At 36.5% G+C, this 17,350-nt stretch overlaps 4 protein-coding genes across 5 annotated transcripts in view; 3 read left to right on the top strand and 1 right to left on the bottom strand.

Moving 5' to 3' along the window:
* LOC18037536 (3-dehydroquinate synthase, chloroplastic) overlaps positions 1 to 1,619 on the top strand; it is a 4,255-nt gene extending 2,636 nt beyond the window's left edge. Inside the window, exons 7-9 of the mRNA XM_006425348.2 lie at positions 797 to 859; positions 944 to 1,087; positions 1,175 to 1,619. Of these exons, the coding sequence (XP_006425411.2) occupies positions 797 to 859; positions 944 to 1,087; positions 1,175 to 1,306 (339 nt within the window). The 3' untranslated portion in view covers positions 1,307 to 1,619. The remainder of the gene's footprint in view (positions 1 to 796; positions 860 to 943; positions 1,088 to 1,174) is intronic.
* Positions 1,620 to 2,106: 487 nt separating this feature from the next.
* On the bottom strand, positions 2,107 to 6,801 carry LOC18037681 (beta-galactosidase 13). The gene is made up of 19 exons (XM_006425345.2): positions 6,622 to 6,801; positions 6,422 to 6,517; positions 6,194 to 6,306; positions 6,012 to 6,078; positions 5,843 to 5,935; positions 5,602 to 5,745; positions 5,400 to 5,494; positions 5,050 to 5,155; positions 4,858 to 4,942; positions 4,622 to 4,740; positions 4,387 to 4,554; positions 4,117 to 4,298; positions 3,929 to 4,038; positions 3,510 to 3,619; positions 3,298 to 3,405; positions 3,113 to 3,217; positions 2,844 to 2,989; positions 2,426 to 2,771; positions 2,107 to 2,337 (listed from the first exon to the last, which is right to left on the bottom strand). The coding sequence occupies exons 1-19, from the start codon at positions 6,799 to 6,801 to the stop codon at positions 2,212 to 2,214; spliced, it is 2,499 nt and encodes an 832-aa protein (XP_006425408.1). The 3' UTR covers positions 2,107 to 2,211.
* Positions 6,802 to 8,081: 1,280 nt separating this feature from the next.
* LOC18037680 (rac-like GTP-binding protein RHO1) lies at positions 8,082 to 11,349 on the top strand. 2 transcript variants are annotated; one of them, XM_006425344.2, is made up of 8 exons: positions 8,082 to 8,234; positions 8,485 to 8,715; positions 9,170 to 9,257; positions 9,353 to 9,462; positions 9,553 to 9,616; positions 10,678 to 10,742; positions 10,839 to 10,904; positions 10,990 to 11,349. In XM_006425344.2, the coding sequence occupies exons 2-8, from the start codon at positions 8,617 to 8,619 to the stop codon at positions 11,089 to 11,091; spliced, it is 594 nt and encodes a 197-aa protein (XP_006425407.1). In that variant the 5' UTR covers positions 8,082 to 8,234; positions 8,485 to 8,616; the 3' UTR covers positions 11,092 to 11,349. The 2 variants fall into 2 exon arrangements, with proteins under 2 accessions (XP_006425407.1, XP_006425406.1); XM_006425343.2 differs by having other exon boundaries at positions 8,482 to 8,715.
* A 974-nt stretch (positions 11,350 to 12,323) lies between these two features.
* LOC18037015 (adenylate isopentenyltransferase 7, mitochondrial) lies at positions 12,324 to 13,743 on the top strand. Its single transcript, XM_006425342.2, has 2 exons — positions 12,324 to 12,684; positions 13,007 to 13,743. The coding sequence occupies exons 1-2, from the start codon at positions 12,324 to 12,326 to the stop codon at positions 13,741 to 13,743; spliced, it is 1,098 nt and encodes a 365-aa protein (XP_006425405.1).
* The last annotated feature ends 3,607 nt before the right edge of the window (positions 13,744 to 17,350 follow it).

The raw sequence follows: 17,350 nt of genomic DNA, 5'->3' as shown, positions 1-17,350 counted from the left end.
ATTTCTTTTTTTCCCCCGCGTTAGAAATAGAAAATGCAATACCCCTTCCCTATTTCCTCCAAATAAGCGGGGCCTTATTTTTTTTAGAAGCTTTTTTTCATTAATAAATTTTTGGGGGTGTGCCCCCCCCCGGGACACCAGGGAATTTTTTTTTGTTAAAAACCCGTCTTTAAAAAAAAAACTGGGGGTGTGTGCCTGTGTGTGAAAGAGTGTGGGTGTGTGGGAGCGCGCGTGAGCGTGTGTGTGCGTGTGTGTGTGTGTGTGTGTGTGTGTGTGTGTGTGTGTGTGTGTGGGGGTGGGGGGGGGGGTGTGGGTTAGAAAACTATGAGGATTTATATTAATACATAGTTGACGTATTACACTTTAGTAGTGGACCAGGCATCCACCCAAAATCAGTTGAAGCTATATAAAACAGTATCAATCCCCAAAGTCTGATTTAATCGAAAAGAGACTGCCCAACCCTATACAAGTTACATGACAGTTGGTCATGCAAGTTTTATATTAGATTATATAACTTGGATCATATTTATTTGGTCTATTAATTAAATAATCTTTTAGCTTGCAAGACCAACCTATTGTATTAGATTGCCATCTTGTGTAGGCTAGTACTAATGCATGTATATGTTACTATGATATCAAAGCTAGCTTGTCAGCATATACTCGAACTATAATACATGAAATTTTCTCTCTCTTTCTACTTGATTAAAAACAAGAATGGCCTTTGGCTTTGTGGTATTCTTTTCTAGCTAAAAGATTCTTGATCAACTTCTTCTGATCATGTGGCTTGTCTTACCAGGCCATTGAAACTGGGTTTGGATATGGGCAGTGGCTTCATGGAGAAGCTGTTGCAGCTGGCATGGTTAGCATATTCTTCATTTGGGTTTCATCATGTTATAGCTGTTCCCCGTTTTATGCTGTTACTTAACTGTATGTTGCTTCTTAGGTCATGGCCGTTGACATGTCTTACCGGCTTGGTTGGATTGATGATTCTATCGTTAAACGTGTGCATAACATCCTACAACAGGCTAAGTTACCTACTGCACCACCAGACACCATGACTGTAGAAATGTTCAAGTCTATCATGGCCGTAAGACATTTAATTTGTCATCATTCTTTAAAGCACAAACTCTTTTGTCTCATTGTTTAACATATTTGTACCCTTTTGATATTGCAGGTGGATAAGAAGGTAGCTGATGGACTATTAAGGCTTATCCTTTTGAAAGGTCCGTTAGGCAATTGTGTCTTTACAGGCGATTATGATAGGAAGGCCCTGGACGATACACTCCATGCATTTTGCAAGTCCTGATTTCAGATCTGTGTTTGAGCTCTTGTTTACAGCTACTCCCCAATTTGTACTAGGTCATTGTGCAATGTATTTTGATGGTCAGCCCACTATCCTTGACAGTGCTACAATGTCTTCGCAATCTGAGTTCATAAGTTTTATGGTGAAAAGTAGATACCAAGCTGTAATTTATATGGGTTGATTTTAGAAATTATGGCACACGGTTATTAAAAACCTCTCTTTTTTCCTTTTCCCGATTCAGCTTCATCGTTTATTCCATTGTACTGTGGCTTCAATTCTAATAGAAAGGCCTTAGATTTGTGTTTTCATAGTTTCATGGTAAAATCTGGTGCTTCAATGAGTCAATCTATACAGTTTCTAACATCATTTTCCAATTCAGTTGCTGAAACAATGCAGCAGTATTTATCTTTCGGTTTAACGGACGAGTAATCAAATTAACGAAATTTGAGACACTTCCGGAGACGGACTAAATGCTAAGTAACTGAGCCCCAATCAGATCAACAGCCAAAACTCTGCTTAGATCATTGGGTCCATGAATTGTGTCTGGAGCAAATAGTTAGGTACCTTTCTCGTTAAAGTTTCGACCATATTCAAAAATGTGATTAGATTTGCTTGCTTGTTTCTTTAGTTTAATGTTCTAAATAGTTTGAAATAAACTAAATTGTGAAAAACAAGAACCTAACATGCTGTTTGCAATTCAATTGTACAAACCAATAACATCTCTTTTTAAGCCACTAGAAGGAAACCAGATTGGTAAATGAAGCTTTTGGATACCCAGTATGACTTGGCACATGCAGATGACCTGAAGGAAGGTTGGTTTTATTGGGTAAGTTTAAAACCTACAGGTCGCCACAAAATCTCACTTCTACAGTCCTGTCTGAAACTCCTAAGGGTTCTTACTGGGGACTCTATTTATTCTCACCACATTGTACCTGGATAGCCAGATTTTTAGGAACATTCAGACAAAGCTTTTTTTCCCTGTCGAAAATATTCTGGTCAAATGGTATTGCACACCTGTTTTTTCCCAAGCAGTACTGCATGCCCGGATAACGAGAAAAACCAATTATCTCAAAAGCAGTAAAATGAAAGTGTCTATGTGCACAGATTAGAGAGATGGTAAACCTGTTCGATAATTCTCTTGCTCGATGGTGCGCTGCAGTTTCCAAGAATGTAATTACCACAAGCACCAAACGGATTACCATAGCTTGCAAACTCAACACGGAGAATCTTTCTGTTGTCAGGACACATCAAGGTAGCTGATCTTCTGGCATCATCAAAAACTTTTTGTATAACAATGTCTTCTCTTTTCCGATTATTGACACGTGTTGGATCACTTTCTTTTATGTAGCTGCAGATTGTATTCCTGTTGACAGTTACGATTTGAACACCATCTATGTTTCCTCCTATTTCCTCAAAGATAGCCAGGAGATTATCTTTTGGCTTCAAGAAAGCTCTTGGAATATGGTACCTGAAATTTACAAGAGTGTGAGACCATTTTTCTTTATATACAAAATTGATGTAAATATGATGTAATGCTTACACAGACTGCGAAGGCTTTCCTGTAGGAGAGAGGAAAGATACCCAATAGCGACCAATGCTTTTCCCATTGACCCATACCATACCTTTAGACATGGTAGCTACCTCAATTGCAAGAGGATCATTTCCTTCAGGGGCATCAAAATAGGTCTGAAATGGAAAATAAAATGAGTTTTAGGGAATCCAGATTACATTAACTTACACTTTTTTCCATTCCGAGTTTAGTTTTATATTTGCATTTAATTGCTTCGAAGAGGTTGCTTAAGGCAATACCTTGTACCATGTAAGTGGTCCTCCTAATCCCTTAGTTTTATTCCATTTTACCCTATCAGAACCTTCCTGTGTGTAAACCTGAAATTTTTCGCCATCCAAGCCTACCTGTAGTCGGCACAAAGCTGATAATTTAATCCTTGTTTCAAAATAAAGCCTTGTTTGAAAAATGAATTACAGCTGGTTACCTTTTGACCCCATTCACTGTAGGTAACATCAAGGGTTCCAGTATTAAGACCTTGGATTGCTACAGTTCGAGTTCCAGCATACCTACGCTCTAAGTAGACCCCGCTATCCTAATGATTGCAAAGAAGATTATTACCAGTTCCCACTTATTTCATTAGGGATAAAAATGAAAATCAAGAACTAAAAGGCGGACGCTGGAAATTACAATTATTACCGGAAGACCAATTGTGACACCCAGAAGTGATATGTGGTTAATTCCAGGCTTCAAGATTATTGGTTTCTGAAAGACAAAGCTATTCTCTATGTTGGTTCCGTGTCCAGATCCTGTCAACCAGAGCTTGGTGAGTAGATAATGAACAAAACTATTGGGGGCCGTATCAGTTGCAGCTTCTACTCAGACTACTTATACAATGTTCTTTATGACAAGTTTAAACAAATAAATCCCCTTGAAAAAATCGAGATACAACTAAACAATTCTTTGGAATTTGTATTACAAGAATCAGAATCTATTGATCCTTATTACCCGACAAAATGCAAAAGCAACTTTTTTGGGTTCTTCTCTTGTGAAATTTATATTTCTACTACAAATCCTGAAACTCATTAGACAATGCAAGAGTTCATAGAAAAGAATACCAATATAGTGTCCATTTACGAATCCATGCATCATATGGCCAAGACTTGCAATTCGAAGGACTGGGAGAACGTTTTCCCGCAAAGGTAAGTGAAAGCCATCCAATGAAATGCTGAGAACAAAATGTCAATTACAGTTGTGAGAACAAATGAAATCATATCTCCTGAAATGTCAGTTAAAATTTGCATACCCAGTAGTGTGCCACAAATAGTCTGTAGTGTCCTTTGTCACACTCCACTGTTCCAGCGGGGATGCTGATTTGATCAAATTCTCATTAAGAGTGGGAATATCTTCTATGAACATTTCCCACCGAAGAGCTTTGTTGGCTGCTTTTGATTTCTGGTAGTGTCTTGAGCTATGTTGTGCAACAATCTATTTTATACCATAAAAAAAGGTTTTATCTTAGAGGACTTGGAAAATTAAATTTCCAACGTTGTACTTGAAAATGATGGAGTGTTACCATTCGAGTATTGTAGACAACAGTTTTGCAATCAGGGAGGATGCTTATAGAATACTGGGGAAGGTAATATTTGGAGCCCCTGAAAGTTAATGTTGCGGGTGTCCTAGAGTCGTTGTTGCTCAAGAATGCAACACAAGCTTTAGTTTTAGGCTGTTCATAAATATGAGCCTGCAAGAAGTAATCGCTTAGTTCATCTTAGAAACACAACTTTAATTTTCTCTCTGGGGAGGAATACCTCTAGGTTCGGACCAAAATTCTCAACAGAAGGTTTCCCCGAAAGCAGAGCTTTCTTACACAACCTCAAAGCAGAATGCAAGTCTCGCAGGTGACCCCATTTTGGTTCCCTCAGCATGCCTGGACTCACAATATAAAAATCTCTAGCGATCAGCAAAAATTTGTGTGAATGCACTTAAAAGTGAATGAAGTAAATTGAACTTCCGAATTGGTGATCACAAATTCAATAGGCCTAACCATATTCATCAATGGGCGCTTCATCATAGTATCGGGTGGTTACAAAAGATGAACCTGATCTTCCGTAATTTGTTCCACCATAATACTGTCAAGAAAAATATAAGAAGAATTGTAGGAAGAGTAGAAACATTTTGACTTGATTGACTACTCTTAAAATATGACACTTGTTGAAATGGTCTTGAAGTTGAATACCATATAATAGTTTGCAAGAGTACCATTCTTCGAGAAGAAACGAGCAACTGAGAACGCAAGATTTTGAGCCGACCTTCGAGATGGTGGATCGCCAAATACTCTGTACCTGTAATACCAATCAATCCCCTTTGAATAAAGCATCTTTCTGGGCAACTCGAAGGAAATAAAACACCAGCTGACTCGTGAAAATTTGTCCATTGCAAGAAAATTGAGTTCCAACACTTTCTGCTACATTTTTCCTTTCATATTGTTTTGTGAGGGGTTACAATCGAACAGGATGAAGAATGAACAAGAAACGACACTCAATTAGCATATGGATGCTTTTTCAAGGAATGTAGCTAGTTACTTACCGAGCAGTCCAATTCTCCGTCCATAACACAGGCTTGCTTGGTTTATTTGGACCGGTGAAAGTATCTCCACAATTTCTCCCATTGCATGTGTTGATCTGCACTTAAACCATTATATATTTTGCCCGTCAAATTTTCCAGTAAACTTGAGTGCTTAGAGGGATAATGAGTACTAAGTCATCTGGACTTAAGAATAGAGGCTTACCACTGGACCTGGGGCATCCTTTTGCTTGCACATCACCCAGGGAACTCCAGTGTTTAGTCTCACAGCCATAGTTCCTGCCCAATGGACATACCGAGTTCCTAGTTCCCTGAATGCAAGTTGAATAGTGTTGTATTCATTTTCAACCTGCAAAAAGAAATGAAGAAACTATTATATCATAGGTTCAAGGTATCAATAATCTTCGTGCATAGTTTTTTTCGTTTCCATTTTAGTGGAACGTAACCTGTGATAAAATGATTGGACCTCCTTGAGATGCATATAGCTGGGCATCCTTCATCATGTCTATAATCATTTTCGTGAACTTTTTCATGTGGTACTGCATAAGAAAAACATCCAATTATGGAGCCATCCGTTCAATCTAAATCAAACTATGCAACTAGCTTGATGATTACCTTGAACGGTGGATTATCAGATCGAAACGTAATATTTGGAACTTCTCTCAACCAAAATGGAAATCCACTGCAAAGATTTACATTTGATCAAGCAGACTGAGTACATGCGTGCTCATTGTAGGAAAATCATTGCAAAATTGGATTGTTAATTAGAATTTAGAAAACTTTAGCCGGGGCCATACCCATAGTTCCATTCCGCCTCAATGAATGGCCCGACCCTAAGTGTTGCGTACATACCCAGATCACCAATCATCTTGATAAATTTGGTCAAATTATAGTTTCCTTCAAAATTGAACTGCAAAAGCCGGAAAAAGAAAATGTAAAAACACAGTGGCTTATAACAAACAGTACCAGTTGCAAAGACGCGTATTATTAGCTTCCCAATTCAGAAAATATCACTGACATGTTACCTGGCCCTTCTCTGGTTCATGAATGTTCCAGAAAACATAAGTCTGAATCACATTCAATCCTCCAGCTTTAGCCTTTTTCAGTATGTCCCACCACATCTAAGTACAAAATTAATCAAGCAAGCAACCACATTAGCATAACCAAAACACACACATAAAATAAAACATATTATATCCACGATTCTGAAATAAGAATTAAGTACCTCAGGTGGCATCCTGGGGTAATGGATTGAACCTGAGAAGAAAAGCTCTCTTTTACCATTGATGATCAAAGATCGACCGTCGTATGTCACGCTCCTTTTAAACTTCTCTCCTTGAACAACCGTTGAAATCGTCAACAAGCAAACAAGTGCCGCCAGCAGTACTCGACTTGGTACTGACATAGTGGTACTGTCAGTGTGTTACTACTACTTAACAGGAGCAGACCAGACTGTGGTGTTTAATCAAAACTGGGGATGTGGGTTTCAGTCAGAATCCGAATCAATGAAGTTGGTTTGCAGCATTCATGGAGCTACGATGTGCTGAATCATAGTGACAGTGTCAGAGACAGTGGAGTGAAAATCTTTTCAGCTTGAGAGTATATTTCGGAGAAATTGTTTGCGTTGAGTGCAATAAAATATTTGCTTTTAAATTGATTTCATCGTTTGGTTCAGGTTTCTTCTTTCATGTCAGCACTGCTCGTTCAAGGTGCTTCATTTGGATGCTGACCAAGTCCAATCATCTAACAGAAACTCGATATTGGCGGGTAACGATTTGTATTTGTATTGTATTAACACGTGGCATCAGAATTTCCTTTATTTACTGATACAAAATTAATAACATAAATCAGATATAAAAAAAAATACAGTTTCTCGTAAGCTATTTGTATGAATCTTGTATAAGATTTGTTTTGCTCATAAAACAATGCACGAATTCTAGTTGGTGTTATTCATGATCATGAAAGAGACCAAGCTATTTGGTTGACAATTGTTGGCCTAATCTCATACAAACAAACTACGTTGATCATACAAAGAAAAACTTCTGTTTGGCGGAAAAGAATAATTAACGGGGGGCTATCTTTCGTATAATCTGTTATCTGTTGATCTGTGTGTATTATTTATACGTATCATTACCATAGTTAAGACAATTATAAAAGCTTATCATAATATAAATAAATTAATACAACTTAGTAGATGTTTTATAACCCAAAAATATATTGGATTGGACTGTGAACTCATTGAAAATGCATTAATTAACAAAATTGCTTCATTAACTCCGTGACATGACCGCACAATTATCAAAATCCACTACTGCGTTAGTGGGTCGCCTTAACCCATCATATGATTTAATCTAACCAACCTTTCAACAAAGTATAAACATCCCATGATTATTTAAATGGGATAATCACCTCCTCTCTTATTTAAATGGATAATTACCTAATGGTCCCCATAATTTACAACAATAGTAAATATGTCCACAAATTTAATGTTGATTTCGAGTTCGTTCCTAACCCAGTAAGCGCAAGCAAAAATTAAAAAAAAAAATTTAAATAAAAGAAAAACTTAGGAGTATTTTGTTATTTAAAAAAATAAATTGTAGGGACATTATTATGTAATACAGACAATGACTGTTTACTAAAACAGAAGAAAAGTGAAAGAAAAAGCAAACCCGAATTGAATCGGATCGGGAGTAAGACGTGGCCCAATCTCCGGAAAGGTCGTTTAAAGAAGGGAAAAAAACAATAAAAGGCAGAGTAAAAGAAAGGAAACGAGTTTGTTGGCGAAGATTGGTTCGCTCAACGAACGCTTCAACGGCATAATTTCCCGGCCGAAACAAGGTTCCTTTTCTACCATTTTCTCTCAATCTTCACCTCCTCCCTCTTCATTTCCAAAAATTTTACTTTCCCTTCTTTTTTCTTTTTTCCTTTTTGATCGATTGTCGCACTCTGCCGGTCCTTCAACCCCCCCCCCCCCGACGTCATTTCGTCGCTCCAGCTCTCCTTGTAGTTTCTTGAAATTTTTTCTTTTTGGCGAAATTTTCTGGGGTTTCGTTGAAAATTTCCCTTTGTTTTGTTTTTTACTGAGCAGATGATGGCTAATTGAAGTTACGCTTGCGATCGCGGTTCTCCTCAGGCGTTGGGATCTGAGGGTTGTTTGTTATTTTCTCTGAGATTTTATATTTTGGTAACTAAAAAGCCACTGTCTTAAAAAAAAATAAAAATGAGCGCATCAAGGTTTATTAAGTGCGTGACGGTTGGCGATGGAGCTGTGGGTAAAACTTGTTTGCTGATTTCTTACACCAGCAACACTTTCCCTACGGTAAAATTTCTCCCTTTATTTTCAAAAAAGGAAAATTATTTTCTTTTCTGGTTAACTGTGTATTTTACTGTTGGCGTTTCGGAAGAATGTCAAAGATGGAAACTTTTTGAAATTTGGCAACAGAGGGCTTTATCTAAATCAGGCATACTTTGTAAAGTTTCATCTTTTTGGGTCATTTTGTGAAGGATTTGGGGAATATGTGTGGATTTTTTAATGAAAGATGGTTGCTTTGATGTTATTTTTGATATCTGGTTTAGAATTTGTCTCCAATGTTGTGGTATCTAATGCAGTTGGTAGATTAGGAATGAATGATGATGAGTTGTGAAGATTCACGGCAATGAGAAACAAATGCTAGGATATTGTGCTTTCTCATGCTGTAATATTGTTTTGGAATAGGATTTTTGGAAATATGTGTTGCATAATGTGGTTAATTTTTTGTTTTGGTGGGAAACAGGATTATGTGCCAACTGTGTTTGATAATTTCAGTGCAAATGTGGTTGTCAATGGCAGCACTGTTAATCTTGGATTATGGGATACTGCTGGTAACATTAAATCTACCCCCTTTTCCATTTGCAAATGTTGTTTAGAGTTCTGTTTCTGGGACTAAATCCCCTTTTTTCCCCACCTTTATGAACAGGACAAGAGGATTATAACAGATTAAGACCTTTAAGTTACCGTGGTGCAGATGTTTTCATTCTTGCATTCTCTCTTATTAGCAAAGCAAGTTATGAAAATGTATCCAAGAAGGTGAGTAAATTCTATGTTGTTTTCTTACTCCAACAGAGATACAATCCGTGGATGACATTTTGATGAATTTCTTTTTGGCTTTGTCTCCAGTGGATTCCAGAGTTGAAACATTATGCACCTGGTGTGCCAATAATCCTTGTTGGAACAAAGCTTGGTGAGGTTTTCTTATATTCAAATTGTCACTACTGATTTTCTATCTGTTAGCCTCTGTACATGGAGCATTTTCTTAAAGAATCCGAATAACCAATTTTTTTTATACTTTTGTAACATGATCTTGGCTTTTTTCATTGTTCTAGTCCACCGTTTCTGTTATACAATTTGAATTTATGATGATCTTATTTAAGTTAAATTACCTTAGCATCCTCTGAAGCTTTGATGGCTAGTTGTACATCAATTGTTTCTAATCTATGCTTGAAGTTGTTCTTGAAGTTTCATTATCACGCAGTCTGCGTATATTTTTTGTCTTTGTCTATGTGAGCGAATTGATACAGATTTTTTATGGTAATTGCTTTTGGTTTTAATTATGGGCAAAATGCATATTATGCATGTTTGCCAAGGAACATATTGTCGGGTTTATCCCCTTCTATGTTTGCTGGATTTTTCAGTGTCCACTGGCATTTTTATATTGTGTGGATTATGGCCAAAATAATTGGTACCTACCCATTGTACACAATTTTTAACGGATATTGATGCTTATTTTGTCACATTTTCTTTCGTGACAAATCTTTCAAATGTCTATGTAATCTCCTTCTCTAAAATTATGCCTTCAAATATCAGTAATCAAATGAGCGTGTCTATATGAGAGGGGTATAGAGAATTATTGGTAGAGGAGGTATATCCTAACTAGCTCATTAACTTTTTTTTTCCCCTTAGAAGTTCTTTTATTGGCCTCGACATCGTTAGAGATTGCCTGTTTTCCATTGCGTCAAAATTGATGCTATAGAGTTTATCTCCTCCTCCCCCACACCCCCCCCCCCCCCCTCCCCCCGCCCCCGGCGACCAAAACATAAATTAACTTTTAGTTATTTCCTTTTACCCTGCATGTGCCAACATATGTTTTGTTGAAGAGCCTGAAGCCAATACCGTGGCTGGTTATCCTTTTTCCTTTTCATCTTAGTTATTGGGACTGACCTCATTTTGTATGTGGACCTTGTAAGGGTATGTACCAAATGATTTTAAGTAATCCTAATTGTTTTATGATGTGGAATTAACCAGATCTTCGGGATGATAAGCAGTTCTTCATTGACCATCCAGGTGCCGTGCCCATTAGTACAGCTCAGGTAAAGATTTTCAGCTTCACATTATTTTCATTTTTCCCCTTTGAGAAAGTGCACAAAAATTGTTAGTTTTAATGTACTGATTATAACTTGTAATAGGGGGAGGAGCTGAGGAAGCTGATTGGTGCACCTGCTTACATTGAATGCAGTTCAAAAACACAGCAGGTAACGTTTGTATGTTGAACATTTTCATGCTTCATGTATGTTATAGATTTCTAATTTAAGGGTTCAATGTTTTTTGTTGCTGCAGAATGTGAAGGCAGTATTTGATGCAGCCATCAGAGTTGTCCTCCAACCACCAAAGACGAAGAAGAAAAAGAATAAAGCACAAAAGGCCTGCTCTATATTGTGATTGAAATTAGGTGTAAAGAGATTATGACCCTCTGTCCTTTCTCAAATTCTCCCTCATCTTTCTTCCTATGCTCTTGAAGAAATCTCAATTGACAAACTGTGAGGATCTCTCTGTGAATCATCAGGTGGTTTTGTATTGTTTTGTTGGAATTGTTGTGATCGGCTCTAATTGTTGAAATGCATTACATTGTTGCACACCTTTTGTTGACTCCCGGATTCAATATGCATTATGTATTAAAAAGATTGGAATTTCCCAGTTCCCACTAAGAAGACCAACAACGTTTCCTTGCATGGACGTACCAAATATAACTTGGTATTGTTTTAAAGGATTGGCCGCGTCTTCTGCGTAAAAGGTGAAAGAGAAAACACGAAAAAAAATAAAAAAAATAATTACATAGTCAAGTCTTTAATTAAGATGCTTGTCAACCGTGAGAGTTCAATGAAAATCCTAATTATGTAATTAACAATGTGACCCCAATCGAAATGCTCCATCTAAGTTTTGAACTTATTATTATTAAATTAAGTGTCCCGTTGATTTTGAAATGTCTCAACTTACCCCGTGCGGTCTAAAAGCTCGATTCTTCAGAATTTGATTAGTCAGTTTGATTTTACAAAAGTTCATTACAAAGGTAAAAATATTTTAGCTTGTTGAACTTTAGTTGTTATTTCGAGTTGATTTTAGAAGAACACGATAATGGAAATGTCATTATCATATTAGCTTATGCTACCAGTCTGACAAGCAGCCCATGAGGATAATTCTATCAATAAGGAACTGTCGAGAATGGCAAATACATTTTTATTTAATTGTAGACAAGTCTCCGTCTCATTTCAGAATATAATATTGGCCTACGACAAGCTTTCCAAATTCCCAGGCTCCCCGACTGGGACATTGGGTCAAGCAGGCTTGGATTTTTTGTCAAACACTCGATTAAACTTCGATACATTCCATGGAGGGGCCACTTCTATTTTATTTTTATTTTTGAATAATTGCAGAAAGCAGATTCAACAGGCGGAATCAATGCGGACGCTGAGAAAAATGACTGTCTCCACCGTGAGTCCCGGGCCAATTGCGAATAAAACACCCCACTCCAAGCCATCACCGGTTGTGGGTTTGGCCTCCTGCATGCTGTTCTTCCTTATCTCATTTAAAGTCCATTCATCTTCATGATCTTTCTTTTTCATTCTTGTTATCAGCGTAAAAGAAATGGATATGATATGAAATTCGACTGAGACATGGGAAATGAGCATAACGTTATATATCAGAACTGCTTACAGCTGAATAGCATTCTGGAGCCATCATTGTGTACGCAAATGAACCGCGACATAAAGAGTTTTCTGTTCTTGGCATTTATTTTTTGCAAAGCTGGCCGGCAGCAGCTGGTTTTTGATAAATCTATGTTATCAACAGCGGTGATTTGGTATGGATGTTTGACAATTTTGGCTAGGCACGAATATTATCGTGATATGGAACGGTGGCTGATTGTAGTGCACCCGTCAGATTGTTTGATATTTGCGGGATTTTCACATGCCGCTGGATTTTGGATACCTCAGGTCGACCATCGTGGAAAAAGCAACTTTATCAGCAAAAATCTAGGTTAGCCACCAAGAACTAATGTTCTTTTTTGGCTTTTATTCTTATTTTTTTAATTATAAAACTTTTACTTTTTACTTCGATTTTGAAAAAATGCTGCACTTTATATTTTCTATATAATTTTTGCATGTATTTAATTTCTATCAGTGTTGCTTCTGCATGCGAGTGTTTTCTTTCTTTTCTCATGTTTCTTTGAGGAAGCCCATGATCTATGCTTGTCATAATAATGCTCTTTATAAAGAAACCACCCTGGTAATGACATTCCAAAAACAGAATGCCACGTCTAATTTTTAATTATGTAATTTTCTTGTTCTTTTGGTGGCAGTGTCCACTCGAGTGATCACCATGAATTTCAACAAGAAGAAAGTTGTGTTCGTAATGGGAGCAACAGCCACCGGCAAGACCAAACTGTCAATCGACCTTGCGATTCATTTTTCGGGCGAAGCAATTAACTCGAACAAGATTCAAGTGTACAAAGGTCTGGACATTGCCACCAACAAGGTCACTGCGTCTGAGCGCCAAGGCGTTCCCCACCACTTGTTAGGGTTTGTAGACCCAGAAGCGGACTATCCGGAGGAAGAATTCTGTGAACATGCCCTGAGGGCCATCGACAAAATTATAGAAAATGGCCATCTGCCCATCATTGTTGGTGGCTCGAATACTTATATTGAAGCACTTGTTGAAGATTCCATAATTTACTTTAGGGCTAATTATGACTGTTGCTTCCTTTGGATGGATGTTGATCCGCTTGTTTTATACAAATACGTCGGCATTCGGGTCGATAAAATGGTCGAAACTGGCCTCGTCGACGAGGTCAGGGACATGTTCGACCCTAACGCCGATTACAACCGGGGCATCCGGCGGTCCATCAGGGCTCCGGAGCTGCATGAATATTTAAAACTTGAAAGTAACATGAAAAATGAGACTACTAATAATTATAAGGACCTACTACTCAAGAATGAACGAGGCCAACTTCGACCATTTTATCGACCCGAATGCCGACGTATTTGTATAAAACAAGCGGATCAACATCCATCCAAAGGAAGCAACAGTCATAATTAGCCCTAAAGTTAATTATGGAATCTTCAACAAGTGCTTCAATATAAGTATTCGAGCCACCAACAATGATGGGCAGATGGCCATTTTCTATAATTTTGTCGATGGCCCTCAAGGCATGTTCACAGAATTCTTCCACCGGATAGTCCGCTTCTGTCGATGGTCCTCAAAATTTGTCCCAGTTAAATTCTTGAGGGAGGCTACTTGGAGAAAGGAGAGAATATCTAGAGCTGAGGAAGCAATAACAAAAGAATTGTCAAGCATGCAAAAATAAAATCATGCTATAATCAATTGCTCCTCATTCTAAGTTTCTCCAATAGCAACACAATATATTAGGCATCCTTTAACAATATAGGAGTGCACTAACCTAAAGATAAAGCAGGCAAGTTGAATATAACACCAACATTGACCTATTACCGACAGGGTAATGAAGCTACTCAGTAGAAAATACTCAACAAATCTCTTTATCTACCCAAGTATCCTACCAAGTAGTGATTTGCCGACAGAGCAGTATCATCACTCGTATGGATCTTGGTAATAACAATAACAATCCATCGCATAATTCATAATAAATAATTATAAATGCACAATCAATTGCAAAACACCAAATAATTTATCATGATTGGTCCTACAATAAGCAGATACACAATCACTCTAAATTGTAGTTTTGCATCATATATATATTTCATACATTAACAAGATTGAGGCTAAATTAACCTTGTCAAACGCAATTAAAGTTTCTACCAAGATATTCAATCAAATAAAATATCTACATGCCTCAATGAAATATATGAATGTTATGCCCATAAGATCCAACAATGATGGATTATTTTAAATTTAAAATTCTGAAAAAATGCTAAAATTGTAAGGATTTTGGACTAAAATGAAGAATTTTCAGAATTATGCTTATTGTTTTAAATATTACACCTATTGGCCTAAACTGTAAATCAAATAAAATAAAATGTTGGGCCATAATATAATTTACCAAAGTTAAATGGACCAAATGATGTTTTACCATGTTGACCTTCGGTCAAAGACCATTACGAAAACTTTGCAACTATTTTGGGCCATAATGACATTTCGTAAAGTTTAGGAATCCAAACAAAATTATCCCACAATATCATCTTGGATGTTTCAACAGTATAGGTACAGTAAACTACAGTATCCTCATTCATACCATCCCAATTTTGGCCACCAAAAATTACAGAAAAATTATATCTTTACTCCAAAATCATCACTCATGCATTATTTAACAACCATTTACTCAAATATGCCCAAATTCGAAAAATTCAAAAAATGCGAAATTAAAGGAAAATTTTCATGAGTGAGATTTTACCAACAAATCAACTATGGTTTACAAGGAAATGCATAACCATGGGCTCTGATACCAATTGCTGAAACAAAAACAAACTTTATGCCCTTAATCGTAATCGTACATTTCCAAATAAACACATATTTTAAGTAATTTCGAAATTTACCGTGATCTCCCATGAATCCGAACTTGGAAGCTTGTTATGGAGCTTTAACAGAGTTGCTGCTACTTTGATCTAACTTCTGAATTCCGCTTTCTTTGCTTCAACTCAAGATTTGGCTTTTATCAACAAGTTATTGTGCACACACGGGAGAGAAGAGGGAGAGCGAGAGAGAGAGAGAGGTGTACTGCACTCATGCCACATATTTTTTGAACAATAAACTTTTAATGGGCAGATTTTTTGAATAGTAAATTTTTAATGAGCTGAAGTTACTTAAATGCAGTAATTGAGTGCAGGAATCTCTCATGTGTTAGTATAAAATTGTTCATCCTATTATGAGCTAAAATAACACAATTAAGAATTATATTTGTCCATGATATACCATTGTATAGGGTATGTCAAAATCAGACTCATTAACACAATATTTAATAACTTAATAAATGAATCTGTCAAAATTACTCAATAATATTTGACATTAGTCACGTATTAATTCGGTAAAATATAAAAAATAATTAGAATAGTTTATATCAGTCCACATGTAAATGTGAGAAATTAATCTAATATAATACTGCGGAGACAGTGTAAGAGGTTTGAATACATCCTGATCAAGAAGCAAAATCAAACGAAATGGGTGCTCTTGCAGCAGAAGCACTTCTCAAGAAGCAAAATCAAACGAACTCTGGACCCATCATTACGTAATGTGAAGTAAAATGAATCCGGAGTCCATTACCCCGTAAGTAGCGCTGTTGATGTCTTATCAGTTACAAAGACCGCCAACAACGGTTCCCATTGCTAATTGATTCAATTACAAGACAGCATTGCATAACACATAGTTACAAAACCTGCATGTTCTTAACCAGTGACAATTTTCTTTGATGGAGTACTGGAATTGCAAAATAGATCATCTTCCAAATTAGAAAAAAGAAGGTTAAAAGGAGAAACTAAATTTAAACAGGAAATTGTGGAGCCTTTTCATATTTTGCTATCAAAGAATTTATACCATCAAGTAGGGTTGTATGTATCCACTTGCAATATAATCCTTAAAGAACCTTTGATTGGACCACGCCAATATCTTGCTCACTCGCTTTATAAACCATGAAATCCCCCTTTACCAAGTATATCCAGGGCTATATTCAATCCTCTCTCACTAGAAGACGAAAATATTTCACACTTCTTTTGGTTGGGTGGGGGGGTGGGAGGGGAAAGGCATTTTTCTTCATAAATTCGCCTAATGGCGTCAAAACGAATTATCAAGGAGCTTAGGGATTTGCAGAGCGACCCTCCAAGTTCATGCAGCGCAGGTATATATGATGAACATAAACGGGTAAAAGCTTGTTTAGTTCTTATATTATGAGGTTAGTGTCCATTTAGTCTATGTATTTTTAAAAACATCTCAAAACGTCCCTGCTACTAAATATTGACACTCATGTCATTATTTTTTATTATTTTTAACTTGCTTTTATAATATTACACTTTTACAATAATGTTTCTTTTTTGAATATTAATAAAAAATTAAATTATCAAATTAAACTCAAAAATAAAATAAAAACAAAAAAGGTATATATTAATTTTTGTGGAAGCTCATGTATGTCTAAAAAATTAATATCGTAAAAAATTACATTATCAATTTTTTTAGAAAAATTAATATTTTAACTCAAGAGTGTGTTCCACAAAAATTAATATATATATTTTATTTTATTTTATTTTTTGGTATTAAACTAGTAATTTATTTTTTTCTTTTTAATAATGTCTAAAAAAATTATTATAATAGGGCAATATTATAAAAACAAGTTAAAAGGAACAAAAGATAATGGTAAAAGTGTCAATAATTTAATGGTAGGGATGGTTTGAAGTATTTTAAAAAATATAGGGACTAAACGGACACTAAGTTCAAAATATATGGACTAAACGAGCTTTTACCCAACATAAACTGCAGCAAATCGTTTTTATAATTACTTCAATTATTTCTCTGTAACATATAATTTTTGTTTCGACGAAGTTTAGGTCCTATAGCAGAAGATTTGTTCCACTGGCAAGCATCCATCATTGGTCCACCCGGCAGTTAGTGGACCCGAGATATTCAGGATTTGGACCTCACTTTGCTATCCGGATTAACTTGGCATTTTCCCTTTTCATTTATT

Source organism: Citrus clementina, unplaced genomic scaffold (genome assembly GCF_000493195.1).
Source record: "Citrus clementina cultivar Clemenules unplaced genomic scaffold, Citrus_clementina_v1.0 scaffold_7, whole genome shotgun sequence".
Taxonomy (NCBI): domain Eukaryota; kingdom Viridiplantae; phylum Streptophyta; class Magnoliopsida; order Sapindales; family Rutaceae; genus Citrus; species Citrus x clementina.
The sequence above is the reverse complement of the archived record's forward strand: the minus strand, read 5'-3'. Positions and strand labels throughout refer to the sequence as shown.

Bases quoted from the DNA above. Each gene is read 5' to 3' on its own strand.
- LOC18037681 (XM_006425345.2), bottom strand. From the start codon at position 6,801: ATGTCAGTACCAAGTCGAGTACTGCTGGCGGCACTTGTTTGCTTGTTG. The intron at 4,943-5,049 runs GTATTCAACTTC...TTTTCTTGACAG, and splicing joins CTCTTGCAAACTATTATATG to TATTATGGTGGAACAAATTA. The intron at 3,218-3,297 runs GTAACCAGCTGT...TGCCGACTACAG, and splicing joins ACAGTGAATGGGGTCAAAAG to GTAGGCTTGGATGGCGAAAA.
- LOC18037680 (XM_006425344.2), top strand. From the start codon at position 8,617: ATGAGCGCATCAAGGTTTATTAAGTGCGTGACGGTTGGCGATGGAGCT. The intron at 9,463-9,552 runs GTGAGTAAATTC...CTTTGTCTCCAG, and splicing joins ATGAAAATGTATCCAAGAAG to TGGATTCCAGAGTTGAAACA. The intron at 9,617-10,677 runs GTGAGGTTTTCT...GGAATTAACCAG, and splicing joins CCTTGTTGGAACAAAGCTTG to ATCTTCGGGATGATAAGCAG.
- LOC18037015 (XM_006425342.2), top strand. From the start codon at position 12,324: ATGGGAAATGAGCATAACGTTATATATCAGAACTGCTTACAGCTGAAT. The intron at 12,685-13,006 runs GTTAGCCACCAA...TTTTGGTGGCAG, and splicing joins CTTTATCAGCAAAAATCTAG to TGTCCACTCGAGTGATCACC.